Here is a 27,480-nt window from a genome sequence, read left to right on the forward strand (position 1 = left end):
GGGGGGAAGTAGGAGGACCCAGGATCCATCGGCTTGTTCTGTCTCCTGTGCTTTACAGTGGATCAACCTGCACAAGTCATTTCACCCCTCTGAGCTTCAGGGTCTTCGTCTGTAAAATGGGCGAATCAACAAGCCCAGCCTGAGAGGTGGTTAATGAGGTCATTGGACGTGACTGGCGCTTGGGACCTGCAGGGGGCAGGGTGACTAGCGCTTGGGACCTGCAGGGGGCAGGACAGCTTCAGGGCTCGCGGGGGTTGAGAGCTGTGCCCACGGAGGGGGCGGGGGCAGGCTGGGTGGGGCAAGAGTCTCCGCCCTGCGCGCCGCTCTCAAGGGCCTCCTCCGTCAGGACCCCGCAGCCCTAGCGCCTCTGCTCGCCTGCTCAGGTCCCGGCTACCCGGGGATGCCAGGGCGGGCGGGGCTCCTAGCAGGCGGGCGGAGGCGGGCAGGAAGCACAGCGCCGCGTCGCATCCAGCGAGCCTGGGACTCTGGGAGCCAGCTGGAGACGCCGGCGTCCGTCCCGCCGGGCCGCGGTGACCAGGCGCGGGTGAAGGCCTAGTTGGCTCGAGCGCCCCTCCGACCCCGGCTGGGCCGCTGCGCTTGGCCCCGGCAAGGGCGGACCGGGAGCCGGGACCGGCAAGTGTCACTGGGAGTTCGCGGTCGGAAACAAGTAAAAACGGAGTTGGGTCGCCGAATGGGGGCATGTGTCCTTTTTTCTCCTCAGTCTCCGCAGCCACCTGATACTAGTTGCCCTCTTTGGGACCCAGACTGGTGGGGCACCTCTGGACTTATGGGAATACTGTCCGTATTCTTTTCCTGCCGCACCCCCCCTTTTTTTAAATACTGTCCTGCCGACCTGGATGATCACTAGAGAACTGTCTCCCCTCAAGCTTCCTCGCGTCCTATGTGGCCCTGGATCTAACGCTAACCCAGAGCTTCCCCAGGTTTCAAGGACTCTCCCTTAACCCTTCTCCAGTCCCTGGAATTCCTGTCTTGAGCCCAGTCAACACCCCAGCCAGCTCCTGCACTGGTTGGCCCTGCTGAGGAAGGTCGCCCAATGCAGCCCCTTCTAAGTGAACCCTCCCCTGATCTTAGGGAAGGAGACCAGGTGCCACACAGGAGCAGGTTGCAGGTTAGGGCTCAGGAAGGACTTCTCAGGAGTGATAATCTTTGAGCAGAATCTTAAGATTGGGTGGAATTCTGGCTGGGTGCGGTGGACACATGGCTGCAATCCGAACAATTTAATAAGTTTGGATGCTGAGGTAGGAGGATCCTAGGTTCCAGGTCAGCTTGGGCAATTTAGCGAGATCTTATCTCAAAAAATATAAAGTGCTGGAGAAGGTAGTTTGGTGGTAGAGCGCCCCCTAGGCAAAAAAGAAAAAAGATTGGATGGGATTCTGAAAAAACAGAAAAGCCATTCCAAGCTGAGGAACGTGTATGAACCAAGTTAGGAAAGTGAGCCAGGGCAAGGAGGTGCCCACTGTGGGCAAGCTTAGAGAAATAGCTTGAATAGACCAGTTTTAAGTTAACCTAGACTTTAGGAAGGTGATTAGCACCTGGAACAAGGGGTTGGAATGGGCGAAACTGAAGTTAGAAAGGCCATGAGAAGATGGGAGTCCTGTAGATCCTGGGAGGTCCCAGTTAACTCTGGGATGATGCATTAGAGAACTAGAAGGCAAAGCAGTTGGGAGGAGTTGGTGTAACTCTTCCCACTGCCTGGAGGGGCATGGGAGGCAGGATTTGAGGGGGGTGAGGGAAGTAAATCCAGTGTAAATCCAGCATTTGGGAAGATCTGTAGCAAAGCACTCAAAGGACAGGGGAATGATGGTTCAGTTTTGCCTGGGTGAATTTGAAGCAGCAGCCGTATATCCTTTTGGAGATGCCAAATAGGAAGTTCGTTCACTCATTCATTTATTATTTATGTCAGCCTCAAAGACAGCTTACATAAAAGTCACAGAGAAGATAAAATGATAAAACCATTAAAACTCAGCTAAAAGGACCTGATGGCTAGGGAACAAAGGCAGAAGGGAGTGGATAATGATTACTGGGAAATGTAGGCCCAGAAAAGCTACTGAAAATGAACATGGGACTCCTATGTAAGCTTGCTAGTAGTCAAGGGGTGGGGGAAGATACCTAAAAGCAGATTATTGGGGTCTGGAACTTAGGACAAAGGTGTTTGTGAAGCCTCAGGGAAGAGGCAAGAGGTGGTAGGAGATAAAATGGGATCACTGTGGTGGTATTTTCAGGGAGGAGAGCTGAAGCTGGTCAGGGCTTCTATGGTGCTGACATCTGGAAAGGCTGAACTCTCCTGGGAGGTGGTCCCTCCTTAACTGGCATGGAGTAGGGGTGCGGGAGGATTGAGGTGGGGTGGTGGCAATGCATTTACACTAGTCTTCTTGCAGGGGAACTGGAGAGCAGGTGGTAAGTCTCCCAGGCTCTGACCTTCTCTCCCAGGATGAGGTGGGGCTGCTATTTGCCCAGAGCCTCTTGGTACTCTGGTCTGGGAAGAACATCTCAGCCACCAGGTAAGCAGGAAGCTGGGGTTTCTTTTCTTTCTTTCTTTCTTTTTTTCTTTTTTTTTTTTTTTACCTCTCCCTTCCTCTTCAGGGTCTTGATGGTGTCTCCAAGAGAGCTGGAATCCAGATACCAAGTGATCTAGTTCACTTGTGGTTCTGTAGCTGTTGACCTTGGGCATGTTACCTCACTTCTCTGAACTTCCTTTTGCCCCATCCTAAAGTAAGGGAGCTGCACTAGATGATTTTCCAGGGCCTCTTATAGCTGCATAAATCCAGGAATATTTGTCTGATTTCATTTTGCATTCAGCAGATATTTGTTGAGCTGGCCATGTGCCAGATCCTGGGTTAAATTTTAGGTATATAATTGTGAACAAAAACAGATGTAATTCCTGATCTCTATGAATGTTAATCAAACAATCATATAATGAAATATAAAATTGCATAATAACTTCTAAAAATGGGCAGTACAGCTGCTTTAAGAGCAAATAAGGGGGGATTTGGTATAGACATGGGGTCTGTGGTATTGGTGGGAAAATGTGCATAGTTTCTGTAGGTGTTGTTGCTTCCTTCTCTCTGTAGATGAGTGTCTCCCCTTCCTGACACACTGGAGTTGGCCCCTTAAAGGGGAGCGTCCCCTTGGACCCCTTAGGTGAGGCCTGGGTGTCATGCCTTAGATGTATCTGAGCTTGCCCTGGAGACTGGGAAGGGTCAGGACGTGGTGCTAGCTTGATCTGCTGACAGAGGGGGTTGGGCTTCTGGGGGCGGGGAGAGTACAGAAGTTGGCTTAGATCATCTAGGTAGAAATCATAGTGGAAGAGGAGTGGAGACCTGTGAGAAGTGGTTGGATCTGGCAGGGGCCAACCTGGGTTCCAGGGTGATGGTCAGCAGTGGGGGCTGGAGGGCCAGGGTCACATCCCCAGTACCTGTGCGGGGAGTCTCCCTAGCAAGAGTTAGACTAGCTCTTGGATGTCCAGTATCTCAGGAAGCTGGAAGTCCAGCAGTGCAGACTGGCCTGGACTCAGAGCTTGTGCAGGGACTGAGCTCTGTATTCTGGCCCCAACCCATCTCCTCTCCTCACTCCCAGGGCCTTTATACGCCACCATGGAAGCTCAGTGGACAGTGCTTCCCCATCAGGAAGGCATGGACAGGTGTTCCGGAGCATCTCTGCAGCTGGTAAAGGATTGTCTGGGATCCTGCTGGAGAGAGGGGGACAAAGGAAGAGGGCATTAGAAGGAGAAGCAGGATCCACTGCCATCCAGTAGTGGTCCCTCTGTGTGTGCATCCCTTCCTGCAACACTCACACAGTGCATACTTACCATGTATAAAGTACTTGGAGAGACACTCTCCCTACCTCATCTGATCCTGGCTCTAGCAGCCAGAGTAGGGTTGTGCACAGATAACCATGAAGCTAGGCTCGCATTATTTGTCTGGAAGTTCTCCATTTTCTGCCATAGGTATTCTAAACTTTCCAGACAATCTGCATTTTCGGAGGGAGTCTGGTGAATCTAGCAGCATTCTGGCCTCAGCATCTCTGGGTGCTGTGTTTTGACTCCCCAGCTAGACCTACCACCCCTGACTGGCCCTAAGCTCCAGCATCTCCTGCCCCTTTCCCTGATCCATGTCCCTTGTCTTCCCATCCAGAAGCTATCCAGCGGCACCGCAGGAATCTGGCTGAGTGGTTCATCCGGCTGCCCAGGGAGGAACGCCAGTTTGGTCCAACCTTTGCACTAGACACAGTCCATGTTGACCCTGTGATTCGTGAGAGCACCCCTGATGAGCTGCTTCTCCCATCTGCAGGGCTGGCCCAGGAGCATCAGCCACCCTCAGCTGGGCTCCCTGCACTGGCCCTGTCTCAGCTCTTTGACCCGGATGCCTGTGGGCGCAGGGTACAGACAGTAGTGCTTTATGGGACAGTGGGTACAGGCAAGAGCACATTGGTTCGCAAAATGGTCCTGGACTGGTGTTATGGGCGACTGCCAGCTTTTGAGCTACTCATCCCCTTCTCCTGTGAAGACCTGTCATCCCTGGGCCCTACCCCCACCTCTTTGTGCCAACTTGTGGCCCAGCGCTATACTCCCCTGAAGGAGGTTCTGCCCCTGATGACTACTGCTGGGTCCCGCCTGCTGTTTGTGCTCCATGGCTTGGAGCGACTCAACCTTGACTTCCGCTTGGCTGGTACGGGGCTTTGTAGTGATCCCGAGGAACCAGGGGCACCAGCTGCCATCATGGTCAACCTGCTGCGCAAATACATGCTGCCTGAGGTAGGTGGTCCCTTACCACATCTTTCCACTGCTGTCCCTTGGCCTGCCCCCTAAGGAGTTTTGTGTCCTGGGCCCACATGTTTCTTGGGTAGGGTAGGCACTAGGTTAGTTCAAATCCTAGCCCTTTCATTTCCCGGTTCTATGATCCCAAGCAAGTCACTAACTTCCCTTAGCTTTTGTTTCCTTCTGTCCTTGAATTGTGCTGATCTAATGAGATGCTGCATATAATACCTGGGACCATATTGATGCTCAGTAATTGTTATAGTTATTTGTAGTCATTGTCCCCTTCATCCTTGGACACTCAGTCCTCAGGGCCTTGAGGCCATCCAGGCCCTAAAGTCTGTCTGTCTTTCCTTCCTTTTTTGTTACTGAGGATTGAATACAGGGACTCTTTATCACTGAGCTACATCCACAGTTCTATTTAAATTTTGAGGCAGCGTCTTCCTAAGTTGCTGAGGCTGACCTTGAACTGAGATCCTCCAGCCTCAGCCTCCTGAGGCTCTGTGATTACAGGTATGGACCACTGCTCCAGACTCCTCAGGTCTTTCTTAACTCTCAATCATGCCCTTCCCAGGCCAGCATTCTGGTGACAACCCGCCCCTCTGCCATTGGCCGCATCCCCAGCAAGTATGTGGGCCGATATGGCGAGATCTGCGGCTTCTCTGACACCAACCTGCAAAAGCTCTATTTCCAGCTCCGTCTCAACCAGCCAGACTGTGGGGATGGCGCTGGGGGTGCCGGTGTCTCAGCCACACCAGCTCAGCGGGACAACCTGGTACAGATGCTCTCCCGAAATCTGGAAGGGCACCACCAGATTGCCGCCGCCTGTTTCCTGCCCTCCTATTGCTGGCTTGTCTGTGCCACCTTGCACTTCCTGCATGCCCCCACACCTGCCGGCCAGACCCTCACAAGCATCTATACCAGTTTCCTGCGCCTCAATTTCAGTGGAGAAACGCTGGAGAGCACTGACCCCTCCAATTTGTCCCTGATGGCCTATGCAGCCCGAACCATGGGCAAGTTGGCCTATCAAGGGGTGTCCTCCCGCAAGACCTACTTCTCTGAAGAGGATGTCCGAGGCTGCCTGGAGGCTAGCATCAAGACAGAGGAGGAGTTTCAGCTGCTGCACGTCTTCCGTCGGGATGCCCTAAGGTTTTTCCTGGCCCCGTGCGTGGAGCCAGGCCATCTGGGCACATTCGTGTTCACCGTGCCTGCCATGCAGGAATACCTGGCTGCCCTCTACATTGTGCTGGGTTTGCATAAGACGACCCTGCAGCGGGTGGGCAAGGAAGTGACTGAGGTCGTGGGCCGTGTGGGAGAGGACGTCAGCCTGGTACTGGGCATTGTAGCCAAGCTGCTGCCCCTGCGGATTCTGCCTGTGCTCTTCAACTTGCTCAAGGTAACAGCCCTGAGCTCCGACCCTTGCTCCTTCCCTCCCCAGGATCCTGTGTGCCTCATGGCTCCCCCTTCACCCCTTCCCCTCTCCCAGGAGGAAAGTGCTGCCTCTTACACAGGTGTGAATCCTCTGCTGGGCTCTGGTTCAGCTCTGGGCAGTTGGGGCCTAAGGAACAGGGAAAGAGAAGACACAGTCTGGGGAAGGCTTGGGGGCTGGAGGGTGGAATTTGAGGGCATAGGGACCTAATAACAATCCTACAGGATTCCTAACAAGTTTCCATTCTGCACTTCTCCTAGTCTTTGTTGCTGTGAGGCAGGGGTCACTAGAGTTCATGGTCTGTCCTTCGCTTTGTAGACCCAGAAACTCCATTGTATCTCTTTCCCCAAAGGTGATTAGGCTCAGGGAGCGATGACTCATCCAAACTAAATCACCGAGACAGGTTTATAAAGCAGATGCCATTTTATTCATTTATACTGGGAGGATGAATGGCATCTGTAATTGGTTTAGGACAGTCCATGCTGGGTGCAGGTCTGCTCCAGAAATCAAGTGTCAGGCCTGAGGGCTGGTGGGGAACTGGGCACTGGGCGGAGGCAGGAAGTTCCTGAGGGATGGAGGAGCCACTCTGCTGAGGTCTGCCCGGCACTTCCTCAGGGTTCTTGCTTTTTTTTTTTTCATTTTCAACCTTGGAAATGAACGACTATTGTGGCCTCTTTTTTAAGTGAGGAAACTGAGGCTCAGACAGGAGAAGGAACTTGTCCCAGGACACTCAGCAAGTAGAATAATTAGGATATGAGTTCGGGGTTTTGTGATTCTGAGTCCTCTGCTCTTTTTGCCTAACCATTCTGATGGTATTAGGAATATTTCTGTCAGGCCATGGTCCCTTGCTGGGGAATCCTGGTTTTCTAGGAACATGTTAGCAACTAGTCTTGAGAAGGCAGAGCCCTGGTTAGATCATCAGTAAGTGTTACATTTTTGTTTTTTCTGTTTTTTTTTTTTTTTAATACTGAGGCTTGAACCCAGGGATGCTTACCCCCTGAGCCACATCATAGCCATTTTTTTTTTTTTTTTTTGGTACCAGGGATTGAACTCAGGGGCACTTGACCACTGAGCCACATCCTGAGCCCCATTATGCATTGTTAATTAGAGACAGGGTCTCACTGAGTTGCTTAGTGCCTTGCCACTGCTGAGGCTGTTTTTGAACTCATGATCCTCCTGCCTCAGCTTCCTGAGCTCCTGGGATTATAAGCATGTGCCAGTGCACGGGGCATCCCAGCCATTTTTATATTTTAATATTTAAATTTTTATATTTTTATATTTTAATTGCTGTAATAATGAGGACGTTGAAGAAGGTAATATAGGGGCTGGCGTTGCGGCTCAGTGGCAGAGCGCTCACCTAATGAGTGTGAGGCACTGGGTTCAATCCTCAGCACCACATAAAAATAAATTAGAAATAAAGGGTTTGTGTCTATCTACAACTAAAAAAATGTTTAGAAAATGAAGGTAATGTATTTTTAACACCTATCCCAATCTCAAACTAATGGCATAATATAGCTGGCCTTCTGCATGCACTGGTTCCACAGCCATGGACTCAGCTAACTACAGGTTGGAATTATTTGGAGCTAGGCATGTGTAATCCCAGCGATGGGAGGCTGAGGCAGGGGGATCATAAGCTCAAGGCCAGCCTGGGCAAATTTAGTAAGGTCCTAACCAAGTTAGCAAGACCTTGTCTCAAAATAAAAAAGGGCTAGGTGATGTAGCTCAGTGGTTAAGCACATCAGGGTTCAATCCCTGGTACAAAAAAAGAAAAGAAAAAATTGCATTAGCCAGGCACAATGTTTCCTGCTTGTAATCACAGCAACTCAAGAGGCTAAGACAAGAGGATCATAAGTTCAAGGCCAACCCAGCCAACTTAGCGAGACCCTATCTAAAAGTAAAAAATAAAAGTATAGTTTACTATCTCAAAATAAAAAATAAAAAAGTATTTTTTTCATATTATTTGCATAGCGTGGTTATACTATAACAACTATTTACATAGTCTTTACATTGTACTAAGTATAATAAGTAATCTAGAGATGATTTAAAGTATGCAGGAGGATGTAAGTAGGCTATATGCAAATGCTGTGTCATTTTATATGTGGAACTTGAATGTCCATGGGTTTTGGGTATCCACAGGGGTTCACGAACCCATCCCCTGTGGAGACTGAGGGACAACTGTATATGCTCATTCCTTTTCACAATTAGAAAATGGATGGGTGCTTGGAAAAAATTAAAAAGTTCTTAATGTCTGGAGTGTATGAGACAAATGTTTGAGAGATGACCCTGGAAAAGTCAGACAGGCCAGATTATGAAATGTTTCATGTTCCACGCTAAATGCTTGGAGTTTGCCACGCAGGCAGTAGGGAGCCTGGAGAGTACTGTAGCAAGGGGTAGTGTGATCAGACAAATTGTGCTGCTCCCTCCAGGGAGATCATGAGGCTGGAGCAGTCTGGGTGCACCTTAAGCTGAACCTTGAAGACTGAACAGACTCATGGGAGGCCACTGCAACATCCCCTGCTTCTTTTCCAGGTGGTTCCACGAGTGTTTGGGCGCATGGTAGATAAAAGCCGGGAGGCAGTGGCCCAGGCCATGGTACTAGAGATGTTCCGAGAGGAGGACTACTACAATGATGACGTTCTAGACCAGATGGGTGCCAGTATCCTGGGTGTGGAGGGCCCCCGGCGCCACCCCGATGAGCCCCCTGAGGATGAAGTCTTTGAGCTCTTCCCCATATTCATGGGGGGCCTTCTCTCTGCCCACAACCGTGCTGTGTTGGCTCAGCTTGGCTGCCCCATCAAGAACCTGGATGCCTTGGAGAATGCCCAGGCCATCAAGAAGAAGCTGGGGAAACTGGGCCGGCAGGTGCTGCCCCCGTCGGAGCTTCTTGACCACCTCTTCTTCCACTATGAGTTCCAGAACCAGCGCTTCTCTGCTGAAGTGCTCAGCTCCCTGCGCCAGCTCAACTTAGCAGGTGTACGTATGACACCTCTTAAGTGCACAGTGGTGGCAGCTGTACTGGGCAGTGGAAGACATGCCCTGGATGAGGTGAATTTAGCTTCCTGCCAGCTGGATCCTGCTGGCCTGCGCACTCTCATGCCTGTCTTTCTACGTGCTCGGAAGTTGGGGTAAGGACCCATCCTCATGTGTAGGCATGAAGAGAGGATTGGAGTTTAAGAGGGGAAGAGAAATTGCCAGGGAAACAGGTACTCAGGTACTGAGGAAGGACCAGAAAGTCTGAAAGTCTGCTTTCTCTTGCTATAACAAAATACTTGAGGCTGGGTACTTTATAAAGAAAAGAGATTTACTCATCTCATAGTTTTGGAGGTTGAAAGTCCAAGATTGGGTACCTGGTTTGGTTTAGCTTCTGATGAGAGCCTCTTTGGCCCTTGCAACACGGCAAAAGAGCTGAAAAGGAAACAGCTGTATGCAAAGGAGGCTGAGAGCATAGAGTGGCCTTGTTTTACAACAACCCACTCTCATGAGGACTGACTCTCTGAGTCCAACATTCATCCCCTCCAGGAGCACCCCAATGACCTAATAACCTCATACCAAGCCTCATCTCTCAAAGGTTCTGCTCCCCTGAGCACCTCATATTGAGGATCAAGCCTCCAACTCATGAACCCTTGGGGGAAAAACTACCCAGACCGTAGCAGGGTGGGATGGTGAAGTCTGATGTGGTTGGAGGGATAGGAACAACAAAAGAAGTAAGGGCAGGTATGGATGGCACGAGGCAGGCTGGTGAGGAAGGGGCACGGGAGATGGAAACGTTCCATCTGATCTCCCTTCTTGGCCTCTCACCTCCCCTCTGGCCACCTTCTGCTCCAGCTTGCAGCTCAACAGCCTGGGCCCCGAGGCCTGCAGGGACCTCCGAGATCTGCTACTGCATGACCAGTGCCAAATTACCACCCTAAGGTGAGTGCCCTGGGAGAGGGGCTGGAGGGAGGCTCTGGCTATTGTGGGTGGCCAGCTCAGGTCAAGGGCGAGCTCCCTGCCTTACAACTTACCTGGCGCAGGCCCACCCATGCTGTAGTAAAGGGGGTGAGAGCTGAGGCCCTGATCTGTCCCTCCACCCCCAGTCCGGTCCATTATAAACCACAGGACAAAGGGAAGGATGCCATGAGTTCTAGGTGCTAAGAAAGCCTCTCTGGTGGCTAATGTCAGCTCGGGGGACAGGGAGGCTGCTCTAATACCTAGGCTGGTTGCCTGGTGACAGAGTCACGGATTCCCTCCCAGTATTTTCCCCCACAAGGCTGACTGTAATGCCGGGCAGTCTCACTAGCTGCTCTCAAGGTGTTGGTTGATTTTCTAGGACCCCAGATGTCTGGTTTTCCAATTTCTGGATGGAGTAAGGGGAGGTGAAGGAGGGAGGAGAAAGGAAGGACAGAAGGATGGTGTGACTAGAGGGGAAAGAAGAACAGGGACTGGGAAGAGGATGGGAAAGGGGGAAGAAGGGAAATAGTACTGTGAAGAAGAGGGAGGGAGTGGGAAGGAGGGATGATGGAGAATAGGAGATGGAAAGGATGGAGAGAGGAAAGGAGAAGCCAGCTTTCCCCACTCTTCCTTCTCTGCAGGGACTATAACTGGGTTTATCTGTCTCCTTCTCCTGGGCCGACACTTTCTTATTCAGTTTTGTCTCCACCCCAGGTTGTGCCCTTTTAAGGCCCAAGTCTTAAAGCCCAGCACAGGGCATTTGCAATGGGTCCTTATAACCTTAGGTTGCTTGTGGCCCTAGGTTGTCCAACAATCCACTGACTGCAGCTGGTGTTAGCCTGCTGATGGAGGGCCTGGTAGGAAACACCTCGCTGACACACCTGTCCCTGCTGCACACGGGCCTTGGGGATGAGGGGCTAGAGCTGCTGGCTGCCCAGCTGGATCGCAATCAGCAGCTGCAGGAGCTGAATGTGGCCTACAATGGTGCTGGTGACACAGCAGCCCTGGCCCTGGCCAAGGCTGCCTGGGAGCACCCTTCACTGGAGCTATTGCAGTGAGTCCTGCCCGTGGTCCCATAGGTCCCTGGCCGCTTGGTCTCCTCTCTCTACTGTGCTCTTCCTACCTCAGGGAGTGCTCTGGGCCTGGTGTCTGTCCTTTCTTTCTGGAATCTGACTGATCCTTGTTAACCCAGTTCTGAGCTGGTTCACCCACTTTGTGACTGGCTTTCACCTTGCCCCTGTTCCCTACCACCGTTTCTCTTAGGGGTCTGTTGTCACTGGTCCTGCTGAATTCTTACGTCAATCCTGCCTCCCATTGGCCACCACCCTCCTCCTCTAGTTTGCTGCAGACCCCTACCCCATCATGTCTGGCAGTAGGGGAGGAGCTGTGGGGCTCCTGACTGTCCATCCACCCCGGGCCCTCCTTTCCACACCCCTGATGAACGTCTACCCTTCTCTTTCCTGCTAGTCTCTACTTCAATGAACTCAGCTCAGAGGGCCGCCAGGTTCTTCGGGACCTGGGAGGCACTGCTGAAGGCAAGGCCCGGGTTGTGGCATCGCTGACAGAGGGGACAGCAGTGTCGGAGTACTGGTCAGTGATTCTCAGTGAAGTCCAGCGGAACCTCAACAGCTGGGATCCGGCCCGGGTTCGGCGCCACCTTGAGCTTCTGCTGCGGGACCTCGAGGACAGCCGAGGTGCCACCCTTAATCCGTGGCGCAAGGCTCAGCTGCTGCGAGTGGAGGGCGAGTTCAGGGCCCTCCTGGAGCAGCTAAAAGGCCCTGGAAGCTGAGACAGTGGCAGCTGAGACCCGGCTGTGGGATCACTGGCTCCAAAACCCTTCCTCTATGACCTCCCGGCTTGTACTACTCCTTCTAGAATGATCCCTTCAAGGCTGGTGACAAAGCAATGGGCACAGCTACATGGGGTGCCACCACCCCAGGACATATCCAACTAAGTCTAGATTTCCAGGGTCAAATACGGTCCATTGATACCACGGTCTTAAAAATCGAGTGTGTCTCCTCTCCCTTTGGCTAGAAGAACTGAGGATGTGGCATTTGGGTGACCAGATTGCCCTGTGGCATCACCACCAATTTTGATTCTCTCTCTGCTCAGAGAGCCTCTGATTGTACCACCAAAGGGTTCACTTCTTAAACCTGCCCTGCTGGGGGTGTTGCCATTCAGGAGATGTGCTGGAGGGCCTCTCCTCCTGCCTGTGCTTACTGTGACACTGAGGACGCCCTCACGTTGGTGCTTTCCCTCACACACATGCTTCTGTATCACACTGGTTCCATGGCTTGGTGGCCCAAGGGCCAGGTGTACCCAACTTGCTGCTATTAAAAAGCCTCATGTCTTCTACCTATTGTGGCCTTCTCTTCCTTACCTGATGCTCCCAAGAAAGGGCACTCTTCCTGGCCATTCTGGGTAAACTACTGACCACTTTGTACAGGCCACTTTTAACAACCCACTGATGGCAGCAGGTGTCTCCTTGTTTTTGGAGGGGCCAGCAGGAAATACTTCACTCACACTGTGTCCCTGCTATGCAGGGGCCTTGGGAATGAGGGGCTGCAGTTGTAGGAGCTGAACATGACCTACCTGGTGCAGGAGACACAACTCTAGGTTCTGAGGCCAGCAGTGGCTGGAGGGACCTATGTAGAAGATATTGGCCAGGCTGGGCCATAAAACTGCTATCACCCTTTTCATACCCTTCCCCCAGGCATGGGGTCACAGTGACCAGCAGTCTACCTTTCTCTGTCCAGAGGAGCAACTGGGTCAGCTGTAGGATCTCTGGAGAAAGTTGAAGCCCAGAGACTCCAGAGGCTGAGTCATAGAGGCTGAGTCTGAAGGATCCCACATTCTAGGCCAGCCTCAGCAACTTAGGTGAGACCCTGTCTCAAAAAAATTTAAAAGACTGGGGATGTAGCACCATTGGGTTCAATGCCCAGGACCAAAAGAAAAAAGAAAGAAAGAAAGTTAAAGCCCAGGAATGGGTGCAAGAGAAACAAACACTTCCCAGAGGATAAGAGTCTCATCTCCGTTAACCATTACCCCATTGCTTCCATAACAGCGTCTTCAAGGAGGCGGGACTTGGGAGGGGGCAGGTGGGAGGATCAGCTGGTTACGATGGACCTTGTCCCTACTCTTGAACACTGGTTGCTGATCTAACTATGGAGGCAGCTGCAGGTAGGAGGCTGGGAGATATAGCGGGATGGGACTTTGGGGGCAGTGAGAGGCCTGATTTGGAGGCTATGGGACTGGGGCACACTTGATATTGGGGCTTGCAGCCCTGAGGCAAACAGAAGTCAAGAAGAAGAAAGAGGTGAGTTGATATGTTTGTCTTCCTGGTCCACACCCTGTACTGATATGCTCAGATTTATGTGTCACAGACTTGGGGGGAGGGAAAAGGAGAGGGATATACGACATCCCTTTAAGTGTGACTTTAGTAAGAAGGTGAAACTTTGGGAGCAGAGCAGAGCACTAGCTCTGAGTTTGGGTGTTTCCCTAAGTCCTTTCAGTTTATGAATGTGGAAGAGGTGATATAGCTGGTTACCCTGCTGAGTCCTTGCTTCCAGAAAAGCTTAAGTATCATCCCTCCCCACCCCACTCCAGGAAGAGGGGATAGAAAGGCGGAATCCATGGGATGGGGAGGTCCTATCCCTTTTATATCTAAGGTCTTCTTTTATCCCCCTACATTCCTGTCCTTTATCTGGCTTATTTTCCTCTTTCCTTCTTGTGATTGTGGGGGAGGGGATGCTGGTGGGAAGGTGAAAAGGTGAAAAACTGGTGGGCCAATGGGGTGGGGGAGGAGTGATCTGGGCTGGAAGGTCCTAGGGTGATTTGATTAGCACCTCCCTATTTGCTGGGAGCTGCTTCACTAACAATTCTTTAGGATGGCCTGGGGCCTTGGGGACATTAACATTTCAATCTCCCTGGTGTAGTTCTGACCCCACGGGCTCAGATTGCACTCCATTTTCTTTATGGGCTCCATTTTCTTTATCAGACTCATTCCCTAGCTACCTAGCTACACTAACTACCTATCTTAAATCTGGCTTCAGAGGCATCTGGGGGCAGGAATGTGCCTCTCCTCTTACCCACTTCTTTGTCCAGTAGATCTTCAGGACACAGCCTCCTTAACTCTGTAAGTGGCTTGAGGGTTGGGTAAGGGGAGGGATGACCTGAAGGTGGGGCAGCTCTTCAGATGCCATTAGCTCCTGAGCCTGGGACTCAAGTCCAGCTGCCAGCTTCTCCTACCACTTCCCCTGCCTCCTTGCAGAAAGTTCAAATTTAACCCGAAGCTGGGCATTGACAATCCTGTTCTCTCCCTGGCCGAAGACCATGACTGCTCTGGTAACTCCCTCACCCCTTGGCAACCATTGCCTTTCCCTGGAGATACCACAGCTCCATTCAGCCTCCCATCTCCTTGGTAACCACTCTGCCTCCTTCTAATATCAGTAACTATGTGGAGGTAGGAGGGGGTCAGTGCTTCCTCTGTCTCAGCCACTCTGCCCACTTGGTGTTCAGCCACAGTGCTGCACCTCTCTCTGGGTAGACATCTGCCCAGTGCCCTGGCAGGAGGCGGGGCTGTCAGGTCAATCAGGCACTTGGGCTGTGCTCCCCTTCCCTGTCTCTTTTCTGCTGTCCATCTTCCCCTCCAGATCCATGGAACCTGAAGAGGCCTCGCTTCTGTTTGCTGAGCAAAGAGGAGGGCAGGAGTTTTGGTTTCCACCTGCAGCCCCAGTTGGGCAGGCCTGGGCATGTGGTGTGCAGGGTGGAGCCTGGCTCCTCTGCCCAGCGCCAGGGTCTCCAGGAAGGAGACCTGATCTTGGCGGTGAACAGTGATGTCGTGGAACATGAGGACTATGTGGTGGTGAGGCTGGGCTGGGGCTCCCAGTGGTAAAGGAGAGCATTCCACAGCATCTCAGGGGGAAAAGCCAGTGAGCCTCCTCCCTGGGCACTATAGCAACAGGGCCATAAATCTACCTACACCCTATGATTTAGGGGTGCCCAGGTAGGAAGGGTGGATGCATCTAGAGAGCTGGTTCCCCTGGTGAATAACACAGGTCCCCAGGAGGCCCTGGGAGTTGGCAAGAGGGGCCATCGCCCTTATCCTGATGTGCTCTCTATTTAGGTGGTGCGCCACATCCGGGCCAGTGGTCCCCGGGTTCTGCTGACAGTCTTGGCAAGGCATGTTTATGAAGTGGCCCGAGTTCAGCAAGGGAACAGTGGCCACCTCTGTCCTGTTCTAGACTCAGGGGTCCGGCCTCGGCTGTGCCACATAGTAAAAGATGAAGGTGGCTTTGGCTTCAGTGTCACCCATGGTGAGCTTAGAGTCTGGGAGAGCGGGGAGGCGGGGTAATCAGTCCTTGTTCTGGGTAAGTAGCAGTCTGGAGCTTGTGGTGGTTTTTTGTTTTTGTTTTTTTCTTCCAGGAGCTCAGGGTCCTTTCTGGTTGATGCTAAGTGCGGGAGGAGCGGCGGAGCGGGCAGGGGTGCCCCAAGGGGCTCGGCTGCTTGAGGTGAATGGGCTCAGTGTGGAGAAGTTTACTCACAACCAACTCAATAGGAAGGTATGGCTGCCCACTTCCCTCTCTCCCCAGTCATTGGCTGGGTCCATCACAGGTGGCAGGCTCCTCCCCATGTACCCAACCTCCCAATCTGATGGTCTGCGTTTGTTACCATCCCTCCTTTCAGGCCCTCCTTTTAGTGCCTCATTCCTGTGCCTTGGGAGGGGGTACCGTGAGGAGGTGCCCACCTCATCCCTCCCTACCCAATGGGTAATGCTGACACCCTGCTTGGTCCCCACAGCTTTTGCAGAGTGGAGAGCAGGTGACCCTGCTGGTGGCAGGGCCAGAAGTGGAGGAACAGTGTCGCCAGCTAGGAATGCCCCTAGCTGCACCCCTGGCAGAAGGCTGGGCACTGCCTGCCAAGCCTCGATGTCTGCACCTAGAGAAAGGGCCCCAGGGCTTTGGGTTCCTTCTGCGGGAGGAGAAGGGCCTCAATGGTCGCCTTGGTGAGTAGGAGCTTGCAGGTGGATGGGGAAGGTGTGCCTTGGAGTGTGCACTTGCTCACTTCTCAGTGCACCTGGGAGGGGCTGAGGGTTATTCCCTGGGTGTGCACCCTGGAGGTGAGGGGAAGAGGAACAGTGAGGATGTCTGTGTCCCAGGACAGTTCCTGTGGGAGGTGGACCCAGGACTACCAGCTGAGAAGGCCGGGATGCAGGCTGGGGACCGGTTGGTGGCTGTGGCTGGGGAGAGCGTGGAGGGGCTGGGCCATGAGGAGACAGTGTCCAGGATCCGGGCGCAGGGTTCTTGTGTTTCCCTCATTGTCGTCGACCGTGAGGCTGACCGCTTCTTCAGCATGGTGCGCGCTGAGGGACGGGGCAAGGGAGGGGGCAGGAATACAACAGGGCTCGGGTGAGACAGGTTTGCTCTGTCGGCTGGTCTAGGTTCGCCTATCCCCACTCCTCTTCTTGAAGTGCACAGAAGCTGCTGCCTCCCCCCAAGACACTGGCTCAGCTTTTCTGGTTGAGACCGAGGACCTACCAGATGAAAACACAACCATACCTCCTGGTCCTCTCGGCTCCTGCAAGCGCTTCCTGTACCCTGGGCCTGGTGGCGGCTATGGTTTCCGACTCAGCTTTGTGGCCAGTCGGCCTTGTCTTTTTGTCTCCCAGGTGACTGATGCCCCCGTGGATCTTGGATCCTTTCTATTATTTACCTCCTGAACAGCCTTCCTCTGTCTCCCTCCCAGAGTCCTAGAACACATAGCAAACATATCCATGATGTTCTGTGTTCCATCTGCCCTTTATACCACCAGGTGACCCCAGGAGGTTCAGCTGCCCGGGCAGGGCTGCAAATGGGAGATATGGTTCTGGAGGTGAACGGGTATCCTGTGGATGGAAATGATGGCTTGCAAAAGCTTCAGCAGCTGGCCGAGGCCAAGCCACCCCTCTGCCTAAAGCTGGCAGCCAGGTCTCAACAGAGCTTGGAAGCCTGGATTCCCCCAGGGATTAGAAAGGTAAGGAAAAGAGACATATGGAGGTGTGAACCACCAGAGAAGGGCAGAGAGGAGCCAGAGAGAAACATAGATTGGGAGGATTACTAGGTGACAGTGTGGGGTGTACAGGTGGGGACTTCAGGTCATGGGAGGTGAGGACAGAAGAATCCATGAAAAAAGTCCCATAACTGGGCATTCCAGGGCAGGTTGGGGGGAGGGTAAAGGAACTCTTCTAGCCTTAGAATGACCTTCTCCCTCTTCTATCTCTGTAGGACTGGACTCTGAACTCAGATCTGCTATAGGACACCCCTGCTTGCCGTAGTTCTGCCAAGTGGTTCTCCTGACTTCTCTCTGCAGCCTGAAGTGGTGGGAGCAGAGATGGTTTCTCTAATCCAGAAGTGGGAACTAGAGGTCTAGGACACCATCGATCACAGGAATGGCCAGGGACTCCCTCCCTTCCCATGGCATACCTCCCAGGAAAGGGTGTGGTCAGAGACCTCAGGGAGGGCCCTGAAGGAGCCTAGACTCCAGAGGATGCCAGGTGGGAGCTTTGCAGAGATGTGTCCCAAGGATGAAGTTCTGCCTGAGAAGGGGATGCTGTCGGGCTAGTTGTGGGGATGGATTGAAGCCATCTGGAACTTGCCCTAGTATGACTCCAGTGTAATACGCTACAAGAATGTGGAGAACAGCTATACCCTCCCTCCATGGATGCCTTAGACTGTGGGGGCTGATATCTGGTAACTGTTGGGTTTTATTATAGAAATGTACTTTCTCTATGAATCTGGCTGCCTGTGTTTCTATAGATGGGGACAAAAGGAGGTGATTTAAAGGGACCACAAGGGCCCTAGACCCTATCCCTGAACAGTCTCCAAAGGTACTAAAGAGGTCGTCTTGAGTGGGATTATTCCAGACTCCCCAGTTTCATTAAAGGGCGAAACCCAGGTTCTGTAGGAGAGGGATTGAGACCTTGTCAAATTTCTCTCCTACCTCTTAGTCTTTTTTTTTAATATTTATTTTTTAGTTGTATACAATACCTTTATTTTGTTTACTTATTTATTTATTTTTTTTTGTAGTGCAGAGGATTCAACCCAGGGCCTCATACATGCTAAGTGAATGCTCTGCCGCTGAGCCACAACTCCAGCCCACCTCTTAGTCTTCAGGATGTAGAGATGTTCCCAGAGGATGGGGATAACTCCTCTCTGCCAAAGACCACAGCCCACAGCTCTGCTGGGTTCAACATTAAAACACTTTATTACTGGGCCTCAGAGAGTAGAGGCTGGCAGCCTCAAAGATCCAGAGGGTTGAGGCCAAATTGGCGCAGCTGCTCCTTGTGCTTGGCATGAAGTCTCAGCACGGCCCCATCCCAGTGAGGCTTAACAGCTCTCAGTTTGGCCAAGAGCTGGTCCAGGCTGCCCTGCAGACACCAGGCTTTCAGCTCCCAAGAAGAGAGGATGGAGATAAGGGTTGCCCCAGGTTGGTTTGTAAGCTTTCCTTGCTTGCAAGGATTTCTTACTCTGCGCTGGTAGGCACAGCTGTATCCACTCTGTCCAACTTGAGGATAGAGCAGTGTTCCTTGGGGACACTTCTCCTTTCCCTTGGGTTATTAGTCATCACACTAGCTGTGGGCTGTGGGGATGGAGGAGTGCTGGGGTATTAGAGCAGCTGGGCCCTGGAGGGAAGTGCTTACATGTAAGATTTCCTGGTACTTGGCCTCCATGTCCACCACCTGGGCCCTAAGCTGAGTCAGGGTCTGGTCCCGCTCTCTGAGGGCTTGCTCAGCCTCTTCCCTTTCAGCCTTAGCCTCCTTCTGGCACATTTCTGGGGAACAGAAGGGAAGGATGAGAGGACAGAATGGTGGCACTCTATCCCTGAACAGTCTCCAAAGGTACTAAAAAGGTCGCCTTGAGTGGGATTATTCCAGACTCCCCCAGGTTCATCAAATTTCCTACAGTCCCAGTAAAGAGCTGAAGATACATCAAGGTATGATAGAGTGCAGAGGGCTTGATACAGGAGATGGGTCCAAAGTCTGGTCATTACTTACTCTTTGTATATTGTCAAATATGTCTCTTTCTGAGTCTCAATTTTTTAATCTTTCAAACCTCATGTATGTTGTGACCCTTAAATGTGAAATGGAAGGCAAAGTGCCTGGTATACAAGAGGTATTCTATAAATGTTGGTTGAATTTGAAATTGAAATAAGGCAAATATTGGGGAAGGAACCTAGGGACTACATGACAGATAAACAGCTCTTGGATATCTATAGCTAAACTGAAAATGAAAATATTTTAAGATTATAAAAAAAAACCTCAACAACTTTGAGGGCTGAGTTGTGGCTCAGTGGTAGAGCGCTTGCCTAGCACATGTGAGGCACTGGATTCGATTCTCAGTACCAAATAAATAAAGATATTGTGTCCATCTACAACTAAACAAATAAACAAACAAGCAAACAAAATTGAGGGTGGGGATGTAGCTAAGGGGTAGAGTGCTTGCCTGGCATGCATGAGCCCTAGATTCCATCCCCAGCAACACACACACACACACACACACACACGCGTGCAGGAAAAAAAGAAACGAAAGAAAACTTTGAGGCTAAAATTGTGAAAGAACTCATGTGCTATGCTGAGATATTTCAACTTTGTCCTGTAAGCAAGAGGAAAGGAAAGCAAAGGCTTCCTGTTTTTTTTTTTTTTTTTTTTGCTTATTTGGAAAGCTTATTCATTTATTTAGTAAGTGGTTTTTTAGGGCCTATCAGGTGCTAGCCTTGAAGATACAGAAGTAAATGACTAATATTTTCCTTAGTTTCTTTTTTTTTTAAATTTTTAATATTTATTTTTTAGTTTTCGGCGGACACAACATCTTTGTTTGTATGTGGTGCTGAGGATCAAACCAGGGCCGCATGCATGCCAGGCAAGCGCGCTATGGCTTGAGCCACATCTTCAGCCCTTCCTTAGTTTCATTACAAAAGTTAGCTTAATTTAGGGAATATGTTTTGCTCAGTAGAGATGTAGATTCAAGGCAGTGGAGAAGAATAAACATTGAATTTGGAGACACTAAGCAAAGGGGGAAGTCAGGTATGAGACCTTCTCTCTGTTGGTGTTTCTTTATTCCTCTCTCTCTCTTCCTTCCTCTCTTTCCTCCCTTCCTCCTTCCTTCTCCCTCCCTCTCTTTCTTTTGATTGAACTCAATGCCTCACACATGCTAGACAAGTGTTTTACCACTGAACTACATCCTGAGCCTGAAACCTACCTTTTCTTTACTTACATCTGTTTTTTTTATTGTTTGTTTGTTTAGTACTAGTGATTGAGCCCAGAGGCCCTTTCTCACTGAGCTCCATCCCCAGTACTTTTTATTTTTATTTTGAGACGGGGTTTCACTAAGTTGCTGAGGCCTTGTATTTGTGATCCTCCTGCCTCAGCCTCTGGAGAAGCTGGGATTACAGCCATGTGCCATCACTGGGGCTTCTTTACTTACATCTTAGAATTTCTTGTTGTCCTGAATTCTCTGCTCAGAGAACAGTCCAGAGAAAGGCATCTAAATTCAAATTCAACCAACAGACTGCAGCTTTCTAAGGAAGGACCCTCTAAAACCATCTGGACCTAGTCAATGACCTTTGGAGAAAAAGACCTGGATGGAACCTACCTAGCTGCTCCCGAAGACCCCTTACTTCCTCTTCCAGCTGATTGCTGCGGGTTTCCAACTTCTCCTTCAGGGCCTGATGCTGGCGGCTCATCTCTGAAGCAGGGGTAGTGGGTGGCCAGGAAGCCGTGTAGGCATGGAGACATGGAGAAAGGAAAGTTGTAGATGGAGAAGACTTTACTTAGTCCAGAGAGGCCGGAGCATAAGGACCTTCTTAATTTTTCTTGTGATGATGCTGAGAAGGTGGAAACCCCTGAAAATCTGGGGAAGGGATAGAAAACCGGACCCCTGCCTGATGCTGAAGTGCAAGCCTGTAATTCTAGCTACTCAGGAGGCTGAGGCAGGAGGAGGATCACAAGTTAGAGACCAGCATGGGCAACTTAGTGTGACCCTGCCTCAAAAATTGAAAGAACTAAGGATATGGTTCAGATTTTTAAAAAGAAAGAAAAGGAGAAGAAGAAAAAACAGAAAACCAAACTGCCTTCTCCCATACAGTTTGGGATGAGGAACCTAGCTTTTCTTTCCACTTATTCTCATTGGATAAATGAGATAATGGCTATGACTGGATTTTGTACCCCCACAAAGCAACACATGGCATCAGGGATTCTGGAAGGTGCATGCCTGGGATGCCAGGGATCTTCCTTGGATTCTTTGCTTCCTTGGGGCCCTTTGGTTGTCCTCTTTTAGGGCCTTGTCTTCTGCCCACCTGCTCACCCCGTCACATACCTGCATATATAGCCTTCTCTTCACTTCGGGCCTCTTTGAGTTCTGCCTCTAACCCTTGCAACTTTTGCTTCAGCAGCTCTTCGGAAGCCTTGGCTCTACGGGACTCATCCCTCCGCAGAGCTGTGAACAGCAGCAGAGCTGCCTTTAGGATTGGCTGTGACACAACCAGTCCCCATGGGCTGGATAAGCTCTTCCCACCCCTGAAGAACTGGTGGCAGGGCTTCCAGCCCTTTGCTCTGTTTGTTCCTCTAGAATCTCACAGGCTCTTCATTACTATGAAGGAAAAACTCCTTCTCTATTCTGGCCATGGAAAATAGCTTCCCTGGTACGTTGGCATAGCTCAGTGGTAGAGCCCTTGCCTAGCACATATGAGGCCCTGGGTTTGATCCCGGCCAGGGAATTTGGGAAGAAGCATCCCTCATCAACCCTCACTGCCTACCGCCCCCCCCCCCATAGTCCTTTTCCATTAGGGGCCGGTTAGAATTTGGCTTAGCCCTGTGCTTATCCCTTCGATCCCCCAAGGACCCAGAAATGCCACTTATGCTGTCCCCAGAGCCTTCACCCTTCTCACCCAAGTGGTCCAGGAGCAGCTCCTTCTCCAGCACCATCAGCCTGTGCTTGGCCTCGGCCTCCACATCTGCCCTGGCAAGTCAGCAGAGCCTTAGCTTATCATAATCTCAGTCCCACCCCCACCTTACCCCACCCCTGGACTTTCCTTCATGAGATCAGAGGACCACCCAAAGAAGGGTGCCTCCCTGATAGGACATGTAGAAGCAGGGGTCCCACCTGTACCCACTGTGACTTACCAACACTCAAGTTCTTTTTCTTCTTCTGTGTCCCAGATTTCCTACCTTTTTCTTTGGTCTTAGGTGGCATGTCCTGGCTGTCCTGAGGGAGGGGGGACTTTATAGTTCTAGACATAGGAATGCTTTCCTAACCCCTAGACTTAACCAGGAGACTTGAGTGATTTAGAATTCTAGTTTTCAAGTCTGTCTCACACTTGTTGGAAGCTTTACTTCTTGGTTTCCTGGGAACCCTAGGCAGGGCTGGAGTCTGCAGGAAGGGCTGCTCTATATAGAAAAGTCATTCCTCCCAATCCTCTGTTAGGGAAAATAAATCTCTGTACCAGTTTGCTCCCTTTTCCCTCCATCCTCACCCTACCTTTTCCTACCTATAGGATGTTTTCTTGCCTTTGTGGGGTCTCCTTGTGGAGTGACCCACTCACAGGGAAGGGCAGAGAGAGGCCCAGATAGAGCCTGAGGAGGAGCCTGTGTCCTGGAAACCAATCCAGGCTGGCAAACTTCCTTCAGGGGCAGGACAGAGAACCAGAAGGTTGGGTTTCTGGAGGCTACATGTTGTCCAGGCAACTGGAAAACACGGAATTCAAAGGAAGGTATAATGGGCTGTCAGCTCACAAAGCTAAAAATACAAAGATCCTTGAAGGTCACTTCTCCCCTTCTCCCAAAATCTTAAATATATTTTGAAGTGAAAGGGCTTTGGAGCTGATTAGCTAAGATGTACTTCCAGGTGGGTGCTGCCTGCAATTTGGAGAGTAAGGAATTATAGATGTACATAGTGTTGTGCTGATATAGAAGAAGACTGACATGGCCATCCTGGCAGTTTTCATCTCAAGATCCCACTGGCAAGAGGACATTAAACTTACAACTGAATATTCCCCTTCAGAAAGGCATTTTACAGTGTCTGAGGGAAATAATGCAGAAGCAGGTAGTTAAGAGAGTTTTCCACTTTAGAGAAGTGAGAACGGAGGAGAGGTGGATCCATGGACTCCAGGATATTGACCCAAAGGGATGCAAATGTCAAGGAAAAGGCAGTGGTTAGAGACAGGAGACATGAGTCCTAGTCCCCTCAATGGATGTATAAACTTGGGCAAGCTACTTAAATTTTCTCAGACTCTTTAAATCTTTGATTTTGAAACTCCTGAAAGTCCTGGATTTTTGCTGGGCATTTACAAGACCATTTTCTCTCACAGTACTTAATCTATGTCGGCATTTCCCCTATTCCTATATATAGATGATCTGCAGACAGCTGTTGAGAAACTACCTCTAGAGGTTCCCTGCCACAGAGAGTTGGTTGGCGCTCCCTCTAGTGGACACACTTGGCCTCCTGCATCTCCTCCATTTTTGCTTTATATTTATAGGACAGCGTTCTGGTGACTCCCTTTTGGGGATGCTTCCTAGAATCCTGCCAGAGTCACAAGTGGTTGGAAAGATAAATTTGGGGCAGAGAGTATGAAGGGTGGCTTGCTCTTGGCAGGTGGCCCCCACCCTCCCCCCAGCCCCGGGGGTGTCTGGAGCCATGTCATCTGTCAGTCACTTGGATCTCTGGGCCATATAGTAGGAATTTCAGAGCTTTTCTCCTTGCAGACTCTTTTTATAGGTACTTCTCTCTATCCCTGTTCCCCTAAACCTTTTTGGTCAATTGCCTATTGTCAGAAGTAGATCTTCAGAAATGAACATGAGATCTGGAAATGAAGTCTTGTCTCTGAGAAGCAGGCAGATGCAGGCAGAGGCCAATGCATATTTATTTGACCCTTTGGGCTGCAGGGTACTTCTCTGACCTTCTGGACATTTTATAGAGCAGAGGGAAGAGCCAGGTGTGTCTTTCCAGTGCTTACAGCTCCTGTAACTTAAGGCCAATTAACCTTGTACACATTTCCCAAATTTGGAGAATACTTTTATTTTGAATTTGCAGCATTTCTTCATTTACTCTCCCTCCAGAATCCCCTCCCTCTGTCCTAGAATATAGTGGGTGTTCTCAGTGTTTCTTCCTAGGAGCCTGTCTGGGGACTTATTCCACAGAATGATTATGTCTTTGTTTATGCTGATGCATAGAACGACATATTGAGGGTAAAAATTACAGAATATAAGCAACATATATGCCTCAGAAGAGCATTTACTTTACAAATATATTTACTCAAATAACTTTCAGGTGCAGAATGAGGATGTGGTTTGGGATGAAGGTGAAGTGGAAAGAAAAATGCCACATGTCACGTGATGTGATACAAGATGAAACAGCTCTAGCAAAACCCAGAATGTAAATGACATTATGATCAGCAATCCAACCCTATCTCTAGTACATTTTCAAAAACAAGCAAAATACAGTAAAAAAAAAAAACCAACTATAATGCACCACAAAAGAAAAAAGTCAAATAAAAAATGTGAGATAAAGGTAGATTTGTCTTTTTGCATTAAGTTTAATTTAGAGGGCTGGGGCTGTAGCTCAGTGGCAGAGTGCTTGCCTAACATGCATGAGGCACTGGGTTCGATCCTCAGCACCACATACAAATAGATAAAATAAAGGCATTCTGTCCATCTACAATTTTTTTTTAATTTAATTTAGGGCTGGGGTTGTGGCTCAGAGATAGATCGCTCACCTAGCACGTGCGAAGCCCTTGGTTTGATCCTCAGCACCACATAAAAAATATATATATATATTGTGTCCATCTACAACTAAAAAATAAAATATTATTTTTTTTTAAATTTAGAAGCAAAAATAGGAAAGATTATTCCAGCAGAAGTATCTTCCTTTGAATAAAATCCCACACATCTGTGGAAAGAAGGCTCATCCTTTCTCCTTTATTCAAACGTGAAAGATAGGCCATTTGTATATTAAAAGAAATAGGGCCTGCTACAGCAGATACCAAATGCACATTATTTAATTTTCTGTTATGCAGACCTTACTGAAGAGAATACAAATTGGATACCTTAAACCAAGCCAGAGAAGTGTACTGTATACCTAGACATGCACATTCACAGCTCCATGGGTTAACATTTTACCTGTATTCCTTTAAATCAAGGATTTAACTATGAAAAATACCCTGATAAATCTACCCTGTGTTAGGTACTGTGAAAGACCCAAAGTTGACAAGATAGTACAGCATAAATTAACATGTGGTATAAGAAATAAATGACTATGGGGCTGGGGTTGTGGCTCAGTGGTAGAACATTCACCTAGCATGTGCAAGGTGCTGGGTTCAATCCTCAGCACCACATAAAAATAAATAAAATAAAGGTATTGTGTCCAACTACAACTAAAAAAAAATTAAAATAAATAAAGTTTTTTAAAGAAGGAATAAATGACTAGGGAAATTTATAAGAGTGAAGGATTATTTCTAGCAGGAGGACAATATTTGAGCTGAGTTTTGAAGAATGAATTGGATTTTAGAAGCACACTTCAGGCAGAGGAAAAGCTCTGAGTAATGGTGATGAAAAAAGAAAGAATTGTGGTATTTTGTGACTTGATGAGTCACCTAGCACAGGATAGTTGTATCAGGGAGTAGTACAAAACTGCAAGATAGTTTGTTTATTTGTTTATTTTGTCATTCTGGGGATTGGACCAGGGCACTCTCACACTGAGCTATATTCCTAGCTCTTTTTATTTTTTATTTTTGAGACAAGGTCTTGCTAATTTTTGAGGCTGGCCTTGAACTTATCCTCCTGCCTCAGCCTCCCCAGAAGCATTGCCACTGTGCTCAGTGCCAAACACTGTGGTTTACTTATTTAAAAAAAATGTTTTTTTCAGTACTGGGGACCAAATATAGGGCCTCACCCTGGTAGGCAAGTACTCTATCATTAAGTTACATTTTCAGCTTTGCAAAGGAGTTTGGTTTTTGGGTTAGAACATGGCTGTTAGTTTTATTCCAGAGGCAATGGAGAGTGTTTAGTTTTTGTTTTTGTGGGGGTGTGATGCTGTCTTAACTATACTATAGGAAGCATATGGTGGCAAGATGGAATTAAGGCAGCAAGGAAACCAGTGAGAAAAATTTCAGTATCCCAGGGGAAAGAAAAGGAGGGCCTGCAGTGAAGGTAGTGGCTCTAGGGGTGGAAAGTTTTGACATTTAGGAGTTTGCCTAGATTCTCCTTTTTTTTTTTTTTTTTTTTTTTTTTTGAGAACTGATAAAAGGTAGGAACTGATAAAAGACATTCTATTGGTAGGAAATGATAATGTAGGCTTCTAAATCAGTCTTAGAGAAAAGCAATTGACTTGCAAACTCAGGATGACTGGCTGAATGATCCTCTAGTTCAAAGATATTTTGCTCTCTTGAAGTACTTGATGAACTTAATTTCCAAATCAGCCAAGGGCTTTGTGGAAGAGCTAGGAGGAAGATACAAAGCAGACCTAAATACTTATTTACACACCTGGGCCTGCAAACTCACAAAGCTGAAGCTCAGAATTAACAAATTAGGGCAGGGCACTTCCTTCTTTGGAAAGGAAGTTCCTATTTTTGTTCTTCCAACGGAATTTTTAGATTAGAGAAGTGGGAGTGATTGGGAACTACATTTCTATTCCCTAGACCGAGTGAGAGCCGCTCTGGCCACCACTTGCAGAGGTCTCACGATTTGTGGGCGGTGCAAGGGGTGCAAGGGGTGCAATGAGCTGAGCAGAAGATTCTTAAGTACATATTCAATTCCCAGAAAAGGGCAACTCCCCAGAAGCAGAAAGGGAAGTGCTTTGTGTTAAGAGGTCAAAAGCATGGAAGAAGTGCTCGTGGCCTGAGGGTTCCCAGCTTTTGAGCCTTTCTGGGGCCTAATCAGGTTGGAACAATCTTCAACGTTCTTTTTTCTGTACTCAGTCGCGTCTAATGAAGAATCTAAAATGCCAGAGAATGGAGACATGTTTCTTTTTTCTTCCATTTCCCACAATATGAAGCAAATAACTATAAGTTCAATTTCCACATTTGTCAGGCTTGAGGAAAGGACTTGTAAAGATTCTTTCCACTATGAATTGCTACCTGTCAATGACCCTCTCCTAAAGCACCAACCTCCAGCCAGCCCACAAAGAACATGGAGGTCTCGGCTTCCGCCTAGTGCGCAGGCTTCACATTGGATCCCACCCGCTTCCTTTTCGCGCGTCTCCAGCAGAGGGCGCAAGCACTGAGGTTTTGCTGGCCCCGCCCCCTTCCCGCCCTCGGGGATAGGGGCGAGGGAGGCGGGCACGGAAACTTGGCGGCTGCTTTCCCCGAGCTGTGGGCACGT

General features: G+C 49.6%; 3 protein-coding genes across 7 annotated transcripts; 2 read left to right on the forward strand and 1 right to left on the reverse strand.

Annotated features, from left to right (window-relative positions):
• The first annotated feature begins 312 nt into the window (after positions 1-312).
• Positions 313-12,473, forward strand: Nlrx1 (NLR family member X1). Of its 4 annotated transcripts, none has more exons than XM_026403448.2 (10): positions 313-697; positions 2,400-2,522; positions 3,093-3,162; positions 3,598-3,686; positions 4,155-4,774; positions 5,349-6,170; positions 8,733-9,328; positions 10,029-10,115; positions 10,936-11,187; positions 11,601-12,473. In XM_026403448.2, exons 2-10 carry the CDS (start codon positions 2,453-2,455, stop codon positions 11,920-11,922), a joined length of 2,928 nt encoding a protein of 975 aa, XP_026259233.1. In that variant the 5' UTR covers positions 313-697; positions 2,400-2,452; the 3' UTR covers positions 11,923-12,473. The 4 variants fall into 4 exon arrangements, with proteins under 4 accessions (XP_026259233.1, XP_026259232.1, XP_026259234.1 ...); XM_026403447.2 differs by having other exon boundaries at positions 313-667; XM_026403449.2 differs by having other exon boundaries at positions 313-633.
• Positions 12,474-13,297: 824 nt separating this feature from the next.
• Positions 13,298-17,425, forward strand: Nherf4 (NHERF family PDZ scaffold protein 4). Its single transcript, XM_026403495.2, has 11 exons — positions 13,298-13,313; positions 14,241-14,268; positions 14,404-14,477; positions 14,786-14,997; positions 15,259-15,448; positions 15,558-15,694; positions 15,933-16,137; positions 16,291-16,487; positions 16,573-16,800; positions 16,944-17,144; positions 17,396-17,425. Exons 1-11 carry the CDS (start codon positions 13,298-13,300, stop codon positions 17,423-17,425), a joined length of 1,518 nt encoding a protein of 505 aa, XP_026259280.2.
• A 971-nt stretch (positions 17,426-18,396) lies between these two features.
• Drc12 (dynein regulatory complex subunit 12 homolog) lies at positions 18,397-22,360 on the reverse strand. Of its 2 annotated transcripts, none has more exons than XM_026403508.2 (6): positions 22,291-22,360; positions 22,056-22,121; positions 21,485-21,604; positions 20,762-20,854; positions 18,811-18,941; positions 18,397-18,537 (listed from the first exon to the last, which is right to left on the reverse strand). In XM_026403508.2, exons 1-6 carry the CDS (start codon positions 22,358-22,360, stop codon positions 18,409-18,411), a joined length of 609 nt encoding a protein of 202 aa, XP_026259293.1. In that variant the 3' UTR covers positions 18,397-18,408. The 2 variants fall into 2 exon arrangements, with proteins under 2 accessions (XP_026259293.1, XP_026259292.1); XM_026403507.2 differs by having other exon boundaries at positions 18,397-18,558.
• Positions 22,361-27,480: the final 5,120 nt, after the last annotated feature.

The sequence above is a fragment of the Urocitellus parryii genome, chromosome 4 (assembly GCF_045843805.1).
Source record: "Urocitellus parryii isolate mUroPar1 chromosome 4, mUroPar1.hap1, whole genome shotgun sequence".
Taxonomy (NCBI): Eukaryota; Metazoa; Chordata; class Mammalia; order Rodentia; family Sciuridae; genus Urocitellus; species Urocitellus parryii.